This window comes from Mustela erminea, chromosome 5, assembly GCF_009829155.1.
Source record: "Mustela erminea isolate mMusErm1 chromosome 5, mMusErm1.Pri, whole genome shotgun sequence".
Classification (NCBI taxonomy): domain Eukaryota; kingdom Metazoa; phylum Chordata; class Mammalia; order Carnivora; family Mustelidae; genus Mustela; species Mustela erminea.
This window is the reverse complement of record NC_045618.1, coordinates 48255956-48272517: the sequence shown is the minus strand read 5'-3', so window position 1 is coordinate 48272517 and position 16562 is coordinate 48255956. Positions and strand designations below refer to the sequence as shown.

The following is a 16562-nucleotide window of genomic DNA, read 5'->3' as shown; positions in this document are numbered from 1 at the left end:
CAAAATTTCTATGTGATTGTTTAAAACCAACACCCAAATATTTCTCGAACGGAACTTTTGGCACAGTGATTCCATTTTATAAATCCAAAACGAAAAATACTGACTTTCAGGGACTACCGTCGTATGTATATGATGAACTGATGGGGTCAACTCTTTTGATTGAAATGCTAATAGCTTGAGGAAAATGTATCTAATGTCCATACGTTTTAAAACGCTCTGGTGTAGATTTTCATTGAGTCGAGTTTAATGGGAAAAAGGATCTTTAATACAATAAATGGGTGTATATTATCTATGTATCATGCAAGACCAAGTCCTTTCCTAAACCCTCTGGGTTCGAAGTATATGAGCACAATAACCAAAGCACTCATCCTCTTGGGAATTAGAAAAAAGAATATATCAAATGACCCAGATTTGGGATATAAATTCAAATTCCTATTTATGTCTGAATCTTCACTCCCATTCATTAAAGCCAAGCATAATCCTCTCTAAATCTAGAGGCGTGCCTTTTTTAAGCTTTGATACTCATCAGGAAAAGTTTGCGGAAAATGCAGCGGTTACCTCGGGCTACAAAGCCCCAGCACTCCACCAGCTAAGCCAATATTAATTCTAGATTGAAGCGGGAAACCAACAACAACAAAAGAGAAATCTGCTTCTGTCTGTGCAGCCAGAGAAATAATATTTTTATTTCAAGGGCTTTGGGCTCATGGGAAGCAGATAAAAACACTTTCACATTATTCATAGTGACATTTTAAATAAAGTTTCAGCAGGAATAAAAATATCTAACTTTCTGGTTATTTCTTAGGCTATAGAAGTATTTCTATGATAAAGTGCACTTAAGCCAAACCTGTTAGAATAACATAAAGCACATAGAAAGAAAGTAAAATATATATTTCAGGGTTACACGAATGAAGTAGGCAGATGAAAATGTCTGTGTGGGAAATTTAGAAGATTAATCCAAGAGACTATTCTGGTTAGAAAGAGTTTTGCAATTTAATTCTAAAATCCATCTTGTTTTTTTAGTTTTGATCTCCCCAAACCATACATTTAAGAGCTTTTGAGAGAAGGTGAAGGTTAAAAATGTATTTACCAATGTATAGGTGTCACCTCAGTGGTTGTTTTCAGTATTAGAAATAATCGCAAGGCAAATAATTTCTCAATTAAAATGAAGCATCTCCTAAGAAAACCCCGCAAAACAGTACAGTCCTTGCTTTGGGACACTTTGCAGCCATTCACGGGCAAATACGGGCACAGACTCTGAGATCACTTAATGCCAGTCTCCATTTGATCGTTGTTCCCTCCCATCATTTTGCTCACATAAAGAATGATTCCATGCTTGCTTCAGGTTTAGAATATTATTCTTAAATTTTGTGTGCCGGATGGTCATATGCATTGAAGCTGATTACCATGCCGCTGTTTTCTTTTGCTTTTTCTAGTGGTAACCCCGCTATCTAAGAAATAAAATATTTAAAATTTCTCCTTCATTCTTTTTGTTGTTGAATTATTGCATCCTTGTTAAAATTATGATACCAGATTATTTAGGAACATCAGATAAAACAGACATTTAAACGAGCTACAAATAGACCTTCAAAAAAAATAGGTTAACATGTTTTCAATCATTTGTAATTATAAACAGAATGAAAGCCACTCCATTTCATCTCCCCAAAATCCTAAGGATCAAAATCTTTACTTAAAATCTACATTGTAGCTTATAAAATATATGGCTTTTGATTCTTAAAAAAAATTAAGAGCTCATTAAAACAAGTCATTACTTACACACGCTTTTCTCTGATTAATATATGGCAAACTGATCCCATAGTTCGCATTTACAGCAGTTCTGTGGTGGACGTTCTCGGGATCCTGCATGATTTTTACATTCAACCCTATCTTTCGCTGAAACAAAGAAACAATGAAACTTTCATGCTGAATGAACAAAAGTGCTTACTAACATTTTATATGCTCAAAGGAGTGTGAAGTTCTTTGAAAATAATTATATAATATAATAATATAGTTCTTATGGCAAAAATTATATATATGTACATATATATATTTGGTTTTATTTAGACTGCTAATTGGTCTCTTTTATTCACAGAAAAAGAACTTTGTGTAGATTTTCCTCCATGTATCCTATTGTTCATAAAAATATATCCTTGGACACCACTCATTTCCTCCCAAATAATACCAGAAGCCAACCAAGGTAGACAAAGGACCAGAATACCTGGTCTCGGTCTATTTTTAGCTTTCCAGGTCAAGGATTTTGCCAATGAAATCTATACTACAAACACACAGGTAGAGGGCTCCCTTGGTCTGTTAATGTGGCCATTTTCCTCGAGGGACATTTACAGGTGAATCTCAACTTTGGACGTGGTGAATTCACCACAACATGTTTATTTACTTCTTCACGGAGATTTTGCTGTCTCTAGGAAAAATGTGTGCTGTCATTAGAAAAAAATGTAAAAGCATGTCATTTGAACGACGTGTTTCTCATTTTAAAGAATTCAAATTAGTTACTGCTGAGATACCTAACTGTAAACCACCAGAGAAGACAGCACAGTGGTGGTGGAAAAGGGGAGAGACCTAGCTGGGTTCCAAACTTGCCCTCCCCTGGACTGCGTGCACGTTAACCTTGGGTAAGTCACTTTCCTTCTTTGAAAGTAAGTTTCTTTACCTGCCAAACACAGCAATTGAGGATCTCTTTAAGAACTACTCACCTCACGCCCACCCTCTAAACTCCACCCCTCCCACCCCAACCCACCTCCCCCATCCCCCCCCCCCCACAGCAGCTCGCCCCACCCCTCCACCCTGCCCCCCCCCCCCCACACACACCCTCTGCGGCTTCGGTATTCTATGATTTCAGACTAAAAGGTAAATTGACACTTAAGGAATATGACATTACAACCGTTTCTGAGGTCTTGTGACTTTTTATTGTGATATAATTCACATTCCATAAAATTCACACCTTTAAAAGTATGTAAGTCAGTGGTTTTTAGCATATTCACAAAGTTGTGCAACCATCATCCCTAATTTCAGAACATTTTCATTGGGGTGTCTGGGTGGCTCAGTCGTTAAGCGTCCGCCTTCGGCTGAGGTCATGATCCGGGGGTCCTGGGATGGAGCCCTGCATCGATCTGGCTCCCTGCTTGGTGGGAAGCCTGCTTCTCCCTCTCCCACTCCCACTGCTTGTGTTACCCTCTCTCGCTGTGTCTCTCTCTGTCAAATAAATAAAATCTTAAAAAACAGCATTTTCATCACCCCCGAAAGAAACCTGACACCCATTAACAATCACTCCCTCTTTGCTCCTCCTTCCAGCCCTTGGCAACTGCTAGTCTACTTTCTATCTCTTAGATGTGCACTTTCTGGGCACTTCATATAAATGGAATCCTAAAATACCAGGCCTTTGTGACTTTTTAGAAAGGCGGTGTTGTGAGCAATTAAAAAATTTTTTTTTCCTTTCAATTGAGTGTCTTAGTTCTGGGGGTGATGTGGTGCAACAGTTAAAATGGTCATAGACACCGGCAAGATTAGTTCAGGATCCAGCTATTTCTTTGATGATAAGCGTTCATGAACAGGGCTGTGCCTAAGGTCAAAGTGAAGGGGAAGCCTACAAAGATACCTATGGGATGTACGCTGTCCAGATAATTTATTTCCTAACACAGGCCCCAAACCTCCCTTTTGTGTGTGTGTGTGTTTTAATAGCAGTTTTTAAGCCAAATTTCTAAATAATGGCACTCAGCTGTCCACTTTATTTAACCCGTGCAGGATAGGTTGCAAAGAAAGCATATCTGTTTCCTTCTCCTGGAGGTATGTGGGGTTGCAAAAGCAACATCGTGTCTAATTATAAATGGCTTTCCTTCTGCGGGGAACCCACACTCACAGCACCACTCAGGGGCTTTTGTGTGGAAACAGAATGCCTCTTCTATGGAAATTAATACCTGAACATAATTTTTTCCTTCTTAATTAAACTTTCAGAATAATTTCCACCCCACCAAGGATTAGGAAATTGCTAATATGTATTATATTGACTGGGTGTGGTTTCTGTAATTAGAGTGCTTTTTAAATGTGAGCCCTGGATACAACTGATGGTAATAGCTTTATCTATCATGTCTAAGCTTTGTTAAAACTTTTTAATTCTGGGATCATTGGCTTGGTGGACCATAGCAGTTTTCTTAGTTTTATTATGCTCCATCAACTTTGTGTGGCTATGGTACGGGTATAGGGAGGAAATTATCAAGTACAGAATCATTGTTAAAAGTGGCACCAAAATCCAGTTCTCTGCTCATTGTTACATTTCTGTGGCACTGGGCATAGAACTTTATAGACGGGAATCCAAATGTAAATAGAAATCCCAAAGGAATGACAGGTTGTAATTTCAATTATGTATTAGTTGGCTTCTAAAAGCAATAGGAGAGGTCCTTTAAAATGATTAATGTTCTAATATTTACTATTTTGGCACCAAAACATGTATATACCAAAATAATAATAACACATGATTAAGTTTCCCTTTTAAAAACATATAAAAGAGACCACCTTTGAATAATATTAATGTATCAAACAGCTTTGGTGTAAATCACTACCAACTACACTCCTAATTTTAATTTGTCTCACAGTCCACCTATAGAACTGTTTAGGAAAATACTTAAAAGCCTAAGCTGCATTATCAGACCCAGTAATAAGATCTTTTCAAGAAAAACAGTTGTCCGTTTAAAAAAGAAAAATTGAATTAATCATTCCATTAAGCAGAAGAGCGAACCCCAGAAGGTAATTTCTACCAACAGCAAGATAAATATTAAAAATAATTTCAGAAATTTTTCTTGAATTGATCAAGAAAAGGCAGCCATTTATTTAATCTATCTTGAGTCACTAAACCATCCAAACTTGGAATTCTCTCCTTTTGATAGTAATTACAAGCGGATATATCAAATGTGACTCTCATTTAGACTTTGGCTTGTAAGAACAAAAGTTATTATCAGAGCCAATTACTGTTTTACCTACATGGCCGCACAGAAGCAGGGAGCTCAATTTTCATCTCATCAGTGATTCTGTGGTATTTATTTTATTACTATGCCCACAAAGCTATCTAAGAAGGAAATAGCTTATGCTATTAAAACGAGGGTTTAAACATAAGAGGCTAAGGTTTCTTTTCGAAGAAGTTCTGAATTAAAAACACTAGGCAGCATGTCATACCAGCTCCCCAGACATGGGCAGACTATAAAATGACCTACATCTGAGCAGTAGATCCCACACAGAGTAATCAAAATTGAAATGCTTCACAAACGAAGTTGAGACGGGCTATTTACTAAGTTACGGTATTATCAGCATAACATTATTCTCAACAGTGTTTGCCCCAAGTAATGTCTTCTAAAGTGTATATTGCTTAATATCCTATTCCCACTGGTTAAAGACCTCTGCTGTTTAATCTTTTTTTTTTTTTTAAAAGATTTTATTTATTTATTTGACAGACAGAGATCACAAGTAGGCAGAGAGGCAGGCAGAGAGAGAGAGGAGGAAGCAGGCTCCCGGCTGAGCAGAGAGCCCAAAGCAGGGCTTGATCCCAGGACCCTGAGATCATGACCTGAGCCGAAGGCAGCGGTTTAACCCACTGAGCCACCCAGGCACCCTCTGCTGTTTAATCTTAAAACCAGAAAAAAAAAAAAAAAAAGGGAAGAATCCAGTCACCTTGAATGCTCTGATTCTTTCAACCATTATTATATTTAATGGAAAGAACAATAGACTTCAAATCGTGGTTCAAGCCACGTGATCTAGATTTCTCATTTGCAAAGCTGGATAATAATACCTACCTTCACAGGGTTGTTCGTGAGGGAAATGACTAACATCTGGTAAGTATCTTGCAATGACAAAGCAGTACTCAGGAGCTTACTAGCCAAAACATAATGACTGTAATGGATTGAAACAGTTCAAATATATAAAAACCCGTGAGTTCTTAATGTTTTCCCTTCTTGCGAGGAAACCTACTTGACAAAATTGATACATGAATTTGAAAGTAGATCAAGGAAAAGAATTAAGCATTGATCCTGCTTTTCCTGAAAAATCTATTTTTCAGGTGCACCGAAGAGTCAGGAAGGGACGGTTCTTGCTAGAAGCCAATAAATGCAGAAGGAAGGGTGGAATTGTAAGAACACTGCTTTGCAATCCCTAAAGAAATAATGTATTTAGGCAAACCTCAGTGGTCTTTAATACCACTAGAGGAATTTTATAAAGGGTAGATTGAGCCAGTAATACTCAGACCCACTGATCAATCTTAACATCTTTAGAGGAGAAAAAGAAATTGTTTCCTGATATCCGATAAGGGGAAGTACAGAGCACCACCTCTGACCTATTTCTCCCCAAAAGATGCTACCTGAATCTGGTCAAGCTTCTAGATAAAACCACCAGTTTACAAGAAATACTAGGGACAGAGGAAAACATACAATGACACCATGAGATTGCGGTCAGCCATATTCAAACAGTGAAGAGAAACCTTTCTGACCAATGACCTGGCATTTTCTTTTTAAAGATTTTATTTATTTGACAGAGAGAGAGAGAGAGAGATCACAAGTAGGCAGAAAGGCAGACAGAGAGAGAGGGGGGAGGAAACAGGCTCCCTGCGGAGCAGAGAGCCCGACGCGGGGCTTCATCCCAGGACCCTGGGATCATGACCTGAGCCAAAGACAGAGGCTTTAACCCACTGAGCCACCCAGGCGCCCCAGCGGCATTTTTTTAAATGAAGGGGAAATGTTGTAGATAAAATGAGATGCAAATGCCCTGTGTGGACCTTGTCTGCATCCTAATTCAAACATTAGAACAACAACTTTAAGACAATTGGGGGAAATGGAACAGAGCCTGGGAATTCTATAGTATTAATGCATTGTTAAAAGTGTTAGATGTGATAATAGTTATGTTTTTTTTTTAAGTCCTTATCTGAAGTGCTTATGGGTAAAATGATATGATGTCTGGGATTTCCTTCAAAAGACTGCACCAAAAAATGTGGAGGGAAGAGACAAAAGAAGGATTGTAAAATTATGGTAACTCTTCAAGCCGGATGTTGGTTACATGGATTCCCTTCTATATTTTTGAGTCCATTCAAGAAACAATTTCTTTCGTAAAAATTTCTGTCACAAGCCCTCAACCTAACCTAGCTAAGGAGGAAAAGGACCATCAGGCGAAAGTGATAAATAGTGAAAGAATGAGCAGTCAGTGCAGGTCCTTCAAGTCTTGAAGAATTCCTGCAAGAACACGCTATGTGAGCTGGCAGACTACGACACAGAGGTCAGAGACAACTGTACTCGAAACAGATTGGAAAGATGATGTATTGACTGGTTATAACAAAGCCCAGGCATTTGGCATACACCACACCCCCAACCCTACCAGAGCATTTTTCTAAACCTCTCTGATCGCACTCTGAGTACAGACTCTGAGCTTCCTCTAGAACAGAGATAAATGTGTCTACCACCCAGCACACAGAACCATCAAAATTAAAATATTTGAGGAAATAGCTTACCAGTGATGAAGGGCATTTTTGTGTGTGTGTTCTCACTACTGTATGCCACAGTGACACAGTCATCAGAGGACAGCAGTAGTGTGTGCCAAAGGTGACATTCTGTCCAGTTTTTACGGCACATGGGCCAATTGCTAATTCTCTGGCTTCCTTCCCTTCACTACAAAATACCCTCTTGAGTTGGAGGCCGGAGAATGACGGGTCTTCTGTGTGCCCAGAAGTTAGTATTTCCTGGTAAGCCATGGAGCAAGGCATGAGAAATTTGGAATTCCACCTTTGAAATGTCACTGAACCATGGGATACCATATAATAATATTTGGGGAGTCTTCACAATTACAATTAGTAACAAGTTTTTGGAGAAGGTGCCATGAGTCATAAATATGTAGCTTATTGAATCTTCCCATAGAAAAAATATTCTTAGAAGATACAGTCCTAAGGGCCCATTTTTGATGCCTATTTTTTATAGAAATAGCCCCACATACCATGCTTAATCTTCTGTCCCATTAGCTATAGCTTTTGTACACTGTAAGGTATAAAACTCTTTAAAATGTATGTATAAACGAATTGAATACTAACCAGTTACAGTAAAACAGTATTGCATATGTTCGGGTATCCTAATGTATTATAAATAATTCTAACGTTGGCTTCATAATTGCTACATTAACATTGTTGCAACAAATCAGAAAGTGAAAAAGGTCACCTTAATCAGGTGCATTGATTGAGAAGTTTCTCTGGGAAAGTTTGGAAGAACATAGCAGAGGATAATTCTGGGGATAGTTAGGGCCATCTGTGAACCAAATCAGGAGTTGTCCTGCTGTCTTGCTTTTGCTTTTTTTTTTTTTTTTTTTTTTGGTCTTAAATTTCTCTGTGATAAACACAAGAAGGGAGCTTAAGTTTTTTTGTTATTTTTTTAATAATGGTAAGGAAAGCCAGAACTTTGAGGTCAAACACACCTGCATTTGAACACCAGTTCTGCTGTCACTTTGTTTTAAATTAGAATCATCTCCCACCTTCTATTTCCTTATCTATGAAACCAGGGATGATAATTCCTTCCCCCCAGGCATTGTGAGGATGAGCTAGGATCTCATCGACATGGCCCACACAGGCTCCTAAATGGTGCCCGTGCTGCTGCCCTTCCCCTTCTACCTCAGAGCAGGAAAAGCCCCCAGTGGCTTCCCACCTCACTCAGAGAGCATTCGGAAGTCCTCACAATGGTCTACAACATCTGGCCTCTTCCCACTTTTCCTACTTCCCTTCCCCTGCATAGTGCCCTCCAGAAAAATTAAAATTTCTTACTACCTACAACCCATTGACAAGTCCTTGAGAAAGAAAGAGTGACCTTCCTCTAGGACACTTTGCTAAGGGCGAAAGGCAATCTTAGCTTAACATTAGCCTGACCTCCAGGATCCTGTAAACCTCCTTTAACATGTAAACTTTCCTTTGGAAACTTCCTTTATCTCTACCACCCAAGATCCATGTGAGCAATCCTCTTCCAAGCATATGGCCCACTGATATACATCTGAAGGGTCATGACTAAGGTTTTACTAGACAGTAATAAATGACCTTTTCCTAACAACAACTAGCCCTCAAGTTCCTGGAAACCTTGCTTCCAAAATTCCTTTAAGACTTATGCTACCCCTAACCCCCTCCCAACTTGAAAATATATAATGGGCCACCCCTCACAATCCCAGCACAGCTCTTTCTGCCCACAGGTGCTGTCCCTAGCTTTAATAAAACCACCTCTTTGCCCCAAAGACGTCTCGAGAATTCTCTCTTGACCATTTGCTCCAAACCCCAACATTTCCACATCACTTGTATTTCTAAGATAGGGTCTTTATGTTTTGTGTTCCCTCTACCTGAAATGCTCTTCCTCCAAATAGCCAAAGACATACCCTCAGATTTCTGCTCAAGTGTCACCTTACGAGGGAGACCATCCAACACCCCTAGGTTCCTTCCCCATTTCTCTCACCAACTAACATACTATATATTTATTTTGCAAATCTTTTTTTTTTTTTTTCCCAAATGACTGCCTGACCCCAACTAGAATGTAAATTCCGTGAGAGCAGAGATTTGGCTGATGCCTAAAATGTCTAGCACACAGTGAGTACATAATTAAGGTTGACAAGTATTCATCAGCAAATAATAAGAATTAACATTCGGGCACATATGGGGCACTGTTATAAACATTTACATATGTTAATTCATTTATCCTTACAGCAGCTCTTTGGGGTAGGGGCTATCCTTACGCCCATTTTGCAGATGAGGAACTGAGGCCCAGACAGAGGTTAAGTGACTCGCCAAGGAACAGATAGGACATAGTGGAGCCAGGCTGTGAATTCATACGTCTAACCATGACGTTGTCCTCTCTTCAGAGCCTGCTTTAGGCTAGACACCAATTATAGAAATGAATTGAACTGAGTCTTCCTGCTTTGGATTATTAGAGCCTTAAGAAATAAAATAATCGGCGGGGGGGAGGTTGGGGGAACCAGGTGGTGGGTATTAGAGAGGGCACGGATTGCATGGAGCACTGAGTGTGGTGCAAAAACAATAAATACTGTTACGCTGAAAAGAAATTTAAAAAAAGAAATAAAATAATCAAATGCAATGAATATAAGCAGATCCAGGTTTGGATAAAGGATCAGTAAAAGTCATCTGAGGATCAATTGGGGAAATTTGAATATGATCAGAGTATTTGTTATATTCACGAATTATTGTTCATTTTTTTTAGGTATGATAATGTTATTGTGGGCAAGACGGGATGTGCATATTTAAAAAAAAAGATTATTTATGTATTTATTTGACAGACAGAGATCACACGTAGGCAGAGTGGCAGGCAGAGAGAGAGGAAGGGAAGCAGGCTCCCTGCTGAGCAGAGAGCCTGATGCGGGGCTCCATCTCAGGACCCTGGGATCATGACCTGAGCGGAAGGCAGAGGCTTTAACCCACTGAGCCACCCAGGTGCCCCTGAAATGTGCACATTTTTAAAGATGCATGTTAAAGCATTGAGGGGTGAAATGTCATTAAGTCTGTATTTTAAAACACTTCAATAAAAAGCCACAGGCAATATTTTTTTAAAAGTCACTGCTCTTGGGAGAAGAAAGAACTCACAATGGTTCACTTATTGTGGTGCTCTCTTTTGCCTGCTCTGCTCTACCGTCTCCTGGGCAAAACCTGCCACCCACCACTCAGTAAGGCAAGACTCACAGCAATAGTCTGGGAAGCAGCCCTTACCTGCTCTTTTTCCTGCTTTCATCTCTCACCATAAGATTCCTCATAATGTCCAAAGTCCTCAAAACTTTCATTTTGATCAAAGTTTGAAAATCATATTCTCAATTCGATCCAAATTCACAAAATCAGAGCCTTCCCATCTTAGACACATGGCTGCATTGTATTAGATCACAGTATTTTTTTTTTTAAGTTTGTTTGACTGCTAAGGTATCCGTTTTACGGGATTAATAAAGGGAATAGTTCTCAAGCAATGGGATGGGTTCATCTTCCTTGCTCCACAGACATACCAGCTGTTCCATGTTTATAAGTAGGCCCTTTGCTCTAAACAGTACAGGAATTAGCTTGCCAGATATAACAAGAAAATCAAGTACTCTCTTGGCCTATACATTTTTTCTCCTTCTCTTCCTCCCTCCACTTCCTCCTTCGTTGTTTTCATTTCCAATCCTTTCTTATCTGTTACAGGTAGAGATGTGCCTCTAGTCCAAGGAGCCCCAAAGAGTGGTTGAGTGGGTGCTGATGTAGAACAAAGATACACTGTGAAAAAAGTTATCACAATACGGCTTTTTTGAAGATAAAAGAAAATTAACAATTCTTTTTCCAAATATTACTAACTCTATTTCCTATGCTGTACTTTTCATCTCTGTGACTTATTTATTTATTTATTTAAGATTTTATTAGAGGGGGGGAGAGAGAAACCATGAGCAGGGGGCAGGGGGAGAGAGGGACGAGCGACTCCACGTTGAGCAGAGAGAGCCTGATGCTGGGCTCCATCCCAGGACCCTGGGATCATGACTTGAGCCAAATGCAGGTGCTTACCTAACCCAGGAACCCCGACTTACTTACTTTTTATAACTGCAAGTTTCTACTACTTAATCTCCTCTTTATCTATTTCACCCATCCCCCTCCCCTGTGGCAACCACCAGTTTATTCTCTCTATTTGAGAGTCTGGTTTTTTAGAGTCCACATGTGAGTGAAATTATACAGTACCTGCCTTTCTGTCTGACTTATTTCACTTGGCATAACACCCTCGAGGTCCATCTGTGTTGTCACAAATGGCAAGATCTCATTCTTGTTTAGGAATGAGTAATAGTCCACTGTGTGTGCGTGTGCGTGTGCGTGTGTGTGTGTCCATTCTTCTTTATCCATTCATCTATCAGTGGACACTTGGGCTGTTTACATATCTTGGCTATTATAATAATGTTGCAATAAACATAGGGAGGCATGTATCTTTTTGAATGAGTGTTGTCATTTTCTTTAGGTAAATACCCAATAGTGGAATTACTAGATCATATGGTAGTTCTATTTTTAATTGTTTGAGGAACCTCCATAGAGCCCTCCACAGTGGTTGTACCAATATACATTCCCACCAACAGTGCACCAGGCTTCCTTTTCTTCCACATCCTCGCCAACACTGGTTGTTTCTTATCTTTTTGATTCTAGCCATTCTGATAGGTGTAAGGTGATATCTCATTGTGGTTTTGATTTGCATTTCCCTGATGATGAGTGATGTTGATCATTTCTGCACGTGCTGTTGGTCATCTCTATGTCTTCTTTGATAAAATGACTATTCAGGCACTCTGCCCAATTTCAAATGTTTTTATGGAATGCCCATTTTTTTTAGTGTTTAGTTTTATAAGTTCTTTATATATTTTGGATATTAACATCTTACCATTTGCAAATATCTTTTCCCATTCAGTAGGTTGCCTTAGTGTTTTGTTGATGGTTTCCTTTGCTGTGCAAAAGGTATTTATTCTGGTGGAATCCAAATAGCTTATTTCTGCTTTTGTTTCCCTTGCCTAGGGGACATATCTAGGAAAATATTGCTAAGGTTGATGTCAAAGAGATTACTTGCCTCGTTTCTTCTAGAAGTTATATGGTTTCAGGTCTCACATTTAGGTCATTAATCCATTTGAATTTATTTTTGTGTGTGGTATGAGAAAACAGTCTAGTTTCATTCTTTTACATGTAGCTGTCCAAAGAATTCTTAATTATGGCTTTTAATTATAATCAAGCAACTCCTAATGGTTTGTCATGTAAGTTTTTGGTGTGACATGGAATTCCAAAAATCGTTATCTACTTTGGAGAAAGAGAGCTGAAAGAAGCAACTGGGGTTTACCTAGTTGAACAGGTTGGCAGTGGGCAATTAAAGGTGGTAATATCCCAGTTGGATTTCACTGCTACTTAATAATACAAGCTTTTAAGTTGGTGTAGTAGGCTTGCAGGAACAGCTGGCAAAACAGCACTGTTTGTCATTGAGTTTACAATGCAAAATTAGGGCTATCTTGTGTGTCAGCGGTTATGCATTTTTAAGCAGATGTCACCGATATTAGAAATAAAACAACAATAGGGATCTAGGCCCTGGAGGTAAAGCCAGGGTAGGAAACCTTCCATACCCCTTTTAAATGAAGCTCACCCATGCTCACAGTATTTAAAAGAGCTCTGGGGTTATATTTAGCGCATAAGATTTCTTATCGTTGTAATCATTTGCCAGGATGCAAAACTCTTTCAGGAAAATAAATCTCTGGGCCATAGTTTTATTTTTTTCTGGAATAATAACAACAGCTATATATTCTAAATAGTCCTAATCTCAGATATGTTGTTTCATTGTCCTCACAAACCAGAGAGATCTAATCTTCCACTTGGGACCACCAGTGACCCTCCCGAGATTCTTGAGGGGGGGGAAAATATTTCACAGTTAGCAGAGACTTAATAGGAAAGGAAGTGTGAGAACTTTAAGCTCCCTTTCTCATGACGTTCTGTTTTATTTTCAGGAGAGCCTTTATTATTAGCTGGTATTTTCTTGTCGATGATCTGTCTCCCCCAGTGAGAACATAAGCTCTGAGAGTAGGGACCTGGCATCATTCGTCCCCGTGTGCCTCCGACAGTGTTTGGCACTGACAGTGCCAAAACACTCCATAGACCGTGGCCGAGCAGACTCAGGGTATGAAGGGCAGTGTGGAAGGTAGGAGCGCGCTGCTCTCGGCTCCACCACCTTCCGGTTGTAGAGCCGAGACTCACTGACTGCACAGGGGAGTGGGCATCGTGGTTTCATTTCTTCATTCAACAAACCTTTATCGAGAGTCCCCTGGCAACATAAGGCAGTGAACAGACTGACATGGCTCCCACCCTCATTAAACTTCTATTCTACTGGGAGAACAGACATTTAAAAAAAAAATGTAGTTACAGATCTTGTCAGGTGTGATCGAAGAAAAATACGGCTAACACCGTTCAAATAAGGGCACTGTGTGATGGTTGCACGACTTGGTGAATATATGAAAATCCACTCAAGTACACTTAAAAAGGGTGAATTCGATGGTCTATTAATTATACCCCAACAAACCTATTATCTGAAAAGAGGTACTGCAGTGGTTATCCCTGTGTTTCTGACATTGACTAGCTGTGTCCTCCTGGACAATTTCTCTAACATTTCTGTCCCTTGGCTTCTTCATCAGTGAAATGAAAACAATAATAGCATGCCTTCTTGGATCCTTCTGAAGGTGGATCTAGTTAGTGTTCCTGAAGCACTGACAGGAGGTGAGCTGTTCCCACTTCTGGGGAGTCGGGGTGGGAACAGGAATCCAATTGCAAGAACACCCAGCAGGTACAATCAGTAACCTCTTGAGCTCTAGCCCTTGCCCCCTAGAAACTTCCCTTGGAGGGCTCTGTTCAGAAATTCTAGCTTTGCCCAGGGGCAGCAGTGTAGCCGTTGGTTTATCTGAGGCGTGATTATTGCTAATTTAAAAATGCGAAGGCACTGTAGCTTGGTGTATTTTGCTTTCTGAAGAAAGCTCTTGTGTGGTAGACACTCACAGTGTCATGAACATATCTGAAAAAACAGTGGCATGTTCTCTCATTTCGAACACAAAGTAAATTTCCTGCCTTTACTCTGGAAAGTTTTTTTTATTCCTAAAACAGCTTTATTGAGACATAATTCACATACCTTAAATCTACCCTTCTAAAGTGTACATTCAGTGGTGTTCAGTAGAGCCACGGAGTTGGGCAATCATTGCCACTCTCAAATTCCAGAACATTTCACCATCCCAAAAAGACACTTGAGATGCCTCAGATGTCCTTCCCCAACCGCCCTTCCCCCCAGTCTCCCCAATCACTCATCCCCTTTCTGTCTTTATGGATGTCTCTGTTCCTACCTTTATTCTTGGAAAGGCATGTGGAAATGTACTGTGCTGTCTTTGGGGTTGCCAAAGTCTACCCTCAGATTCTAGAGGGAAAATAAATGATTTCTGATCAATTACAGTTGGAAGCAACCTAAGTTTAAGAAAAGAAAGAAAAAGAAAATTTAAAATCGAATTTATCTTCACAACTATACAAATTGGTAATTTTAAAACAATGCTTCCTAGTTAATTTGGATTTTACAGGAAATATTCCATTATTAATTACAGTGAACTAGACTGACTTTAGCATTTTTACCACTAGAAACTTGCACTTGTTTTATTAAGCATAAGAACTTGAATCTGATAATGACCACTATTGCATGTAAAAAAGGTCTATCTCTGGCTGAGGTTTTATGACCCACAACTGACCAGATTACTACACTATAAAACATTCTTGGGAGGAAAAAAATACAACATGCTGTGTTTTGTTTTGTAAAGCCAAATCACAGATTAGCCAATGTTAAAGAAGTTCAAAATGCTGGTCTCTAAGCATTTAGCACTTGTAGTCTTTAAACTTCTGCTATTTTTATAGAACTGCCAAGACTTAAGGATCAAAGTCTGGTTAAAGGTCTTCCTTATTAAGCAGTGGGCAGCTCCACGGGCGAGCAGCACAAAAACAAAATAAGATTATAAGAATGACTGTGTGTGGAATGTAGGTCTTAAAACTTTTCATCAGAAAGCAAATCCCTGTTTTTTAAAATGGTCAACATAATTAAGATCAGTTAAACTCAACCACAGTGACTCAATCTCTTGACTCTACTGTGATGCCCACATCTGTGAAATTATCATGAAAAAGCAGTTTGTGGGCTCCTGGTTTCACTTCAACATGTAAAGAGCTTGGAAGGTATCGGGAGGATGGCAGTGATTTAAAAACAAACAAACAAACAAAAAAGCTGAACAAACTGAAAAGCAATTCTTCTTAGATCAATCAGAGAATCAAGGTTACAGGGAAAACTATTTCCCTGAAAGCTGGAGAGACAGACAGAGTCAGACAGACACACAGACCTGGATAAAGCTCCAGAGAGGATGGCTATCGCTGACACTGGTATTGGCAAGAACAGTTAGCCTCCACTTACCAGATTGCCAGAGGCGCAGTGTGCCTTAGCTTGAGCATTGTAAGTCCTGAGGGGCCAAGGCTTGGCGGGGCGGAGGGAGGCCTACTTTACTGAGTTTTACCTCTACGAGCCCCACCATGTTGTTGTTAGGAGGCCTGAAGAAAATCCCTTCCTGCCTCCAGCAGTGGGGAGGGAGAAGAAACCAGTTCAAATTACTCGCAGAGAATTCTGTTCTTTGTTCTGTTCTCTGTATTAAAAGCCAGCTCCTGGGTTGCCTGGGTGGCTCAGTGGGTTAAAGCCTCTGCCTTCGGCTCAGGTCGTGATTGCAGGGTCCTGGGATCGAGTCCTACATTGGGCTCTCTGCTCAGCGGGGAGCTTGCTTCCTCCTCTCTCTCTCTCTGCCTGCCTCTCTCGCCTACTTGTGATCTCTGTCTGTCAAATAAATAAATAAGATCTTTTAAAAAAAAAATAACAAAGGCCAGCTCTCAAGGAAAATTATCCTCTGACCTGAGGAAGGGCAATTAGCTACTATCTAACTCCAGCCCCTTCCAGTCTTCCTGTCTCACCTATGAGGTGGGATAACCGAGAAAAACTTGTGACGGCAACTGTCTGGGG

The 16562-nt window shown here is 39.8% G+C and overlaps 1 protein-coding gene across 11 annotated transcripts in view; it reads right to left on the bottom strand.

Annotated features, from left to right (window-relative positions):
• The window catches only part of IQCH (IQ motif containing H), a 189382-nt gene that overhangs the window by 156856 nt on the left and 15964 nt on the right, over nucleotides 1-16562 (bottom strand). For 9 of the 11 annotated variants that reach the window (XM_032342981.1, XM_032342982.1, XM_032342983.1 and 6 more), the window contains exons 4-5: nucleotides 14869-14986; nucleotides 1774-1890 (exon numbers count right to left, since the gene is read on the bottom strand). In XM_032342981.1, coding sequence (XP_032198872.1) covers nucleotides 1774-1890; nucleotides 14869-14986 — 235 coding nt within the window. Of the gene's footprint in view, nucleotides 1-1773; nucleotides 1891-14868; nucleotides 14987-16562 lie in introns of those variants that run through there. The other 2 variants (XM_032342984.1, XM_032342987.1) reach the window with 2 other exon arrangements.